This window comes from Diaphorina citri, unplaced genomic scaffold, assembly GCF_000475195.1.
Source record: "Diaphorina citri unplaced genomic scaffold, Diaci psyllid genome assembly version 1.1 scaffold5205, whole genome shotgun sequence".
Taxonomy (NCBI): Eukaryota; Metazoa; Arthropoda; class Insecta; order Hemiptera; family Psyllidae; genus Diaphorina; species Diaphorina citri.
Genome location: NW_007382581.1, coordinates 10001 through 11426, shown reverse-complemented (window position 1 = coordinate 11426; position 1426 = coordinate 10001). Strand labels below are relative to the sequence as shown.

General features: G+C 32.8%; 1 protein-coding gene across 1 annotated transcript in view; it reads right to left on the bottom strand.

Moving 5' to 3' along the window:
• Positions 1-295: 295 nt before the first annotated feature.
• Positions 296-1426, bottom strand: part of LOC103521416 (sporozoite surface protein 2-like) — an 11125-nt gene continuing 9994 nt past the window's right edge. Inside the window, exon 2 of the mRNA XM_008486527.3 lies at positions 296-1103. Coding sequence (XP_008484749.1) covers positions 412-1103 — 692 coding nt within the window. The 3' untranslated portion in view covers positions 296-411. The remainder of the gene's footprint in view (positions 1104-1426) is intronic.

The following is a 1426-nucleotide window of genomic DNA, read 5'->3' as shown; positions in this document are numbered from 1 at the left end:
GTAAGGAGTCAAGAGTTTTAATTGATTATGAAAGGTAATTTCGTCATATATGTTACGTTATGTTATAGGTCAGGGATAATAAGAAGAGGAGGGTACATTAATACATTTAACATTTAAACACTTTATTTTAACATTTATTTTATCACAGTTATAATAATTTTAAGACACGAGTTACACCAGACATTTCCCAGCAATCTAACCTCAGATTCCATTTCCAATAAATCCAACAGTGTTGCCAGATGCATGAGGTTTGCAACAGTGTTGCCAGATATGACGTCTCCCCCTTTTAAAGGGGCCAGGAGAAAATTATTGCTTTATGTCAATCTTAAGTCTAGTAAACTTTACAATGTCAGAAATACAATTAAATAATTTTGAGAAATATAATATACAATGTCAATGTTTTGTTTACTTCTAATTATAGGGACGGTACCTTATTGGTTTTTTAATAACACGCCCTAGTTTAGTTCTTTGCAAATAATCATGACCGAGTTCATAATCATGCTGGGGAGAAAACCTTTCTATTTGAGGAGAAGATAATGTTTCATTTGTAAGACTACAATAACTGTCATCTGAACAAGGACTATCTGGATTAATTACATTATTACTAGTGTTAGGCATTGACAACAAATCATTTCCAATACTAGGCTTTACAGGGGTAATACTATTGCTAGGTAAAACAGGACTATTACTATTATTAGTAGGTACTAAATTATTCTGGTCATTTACAGGGTTAATACTATTGCTAGGTAAAACAGGACTATTACTATTATTAGTAGGTACTAAATTATTCTGGTCATTTACAGGGTTAATACTATTGCTAGGTAAAACAGGACTATTACTATTATTAGTAGGTACTAAATTATTCTGGTCATTTACAGGGTTAATACTATTGCTAGGTAAAACAGGACTATTACTATTATTAGTAGGTACTAAATTATTCTGGTCATTTACAGGGTTAATACTATTGCTAGGTAAAACAGGACTATTACTATTATTAGTAGGTACTAAATTATTCTGGTCATTTACAGGGTTAATACTATTGCTAGGTAAAACAGGACTATTACTATTATTAGTAGGTACTAAATTATTCTGGTCAATGAGAGTGGCATCACATCTGATGGAATTTTTCAGACTATTGATTTCAAAGAAGTCGTCAAAGTTATCCGGTATGTCACTGTCTGGAAACATGATGGGTGTATGTTTTAAATGGAACGTATTTCTTCTTACCACTGAACCATCCTCCATCCTAACCCAATAAGACCGAGGATATTCAGTTGTTTGGACTATTTTTCCTCTGATCCATCTATTCCCCTCTCTAACCAGGACATTTTCACCCTATATGAAAGAAGGATTTGACGAAATATCTCTCTTGCTCTTCCTTCCCCTATCGTTGTAGTTTGCAATACTTGGTGTATTGTATGAGATT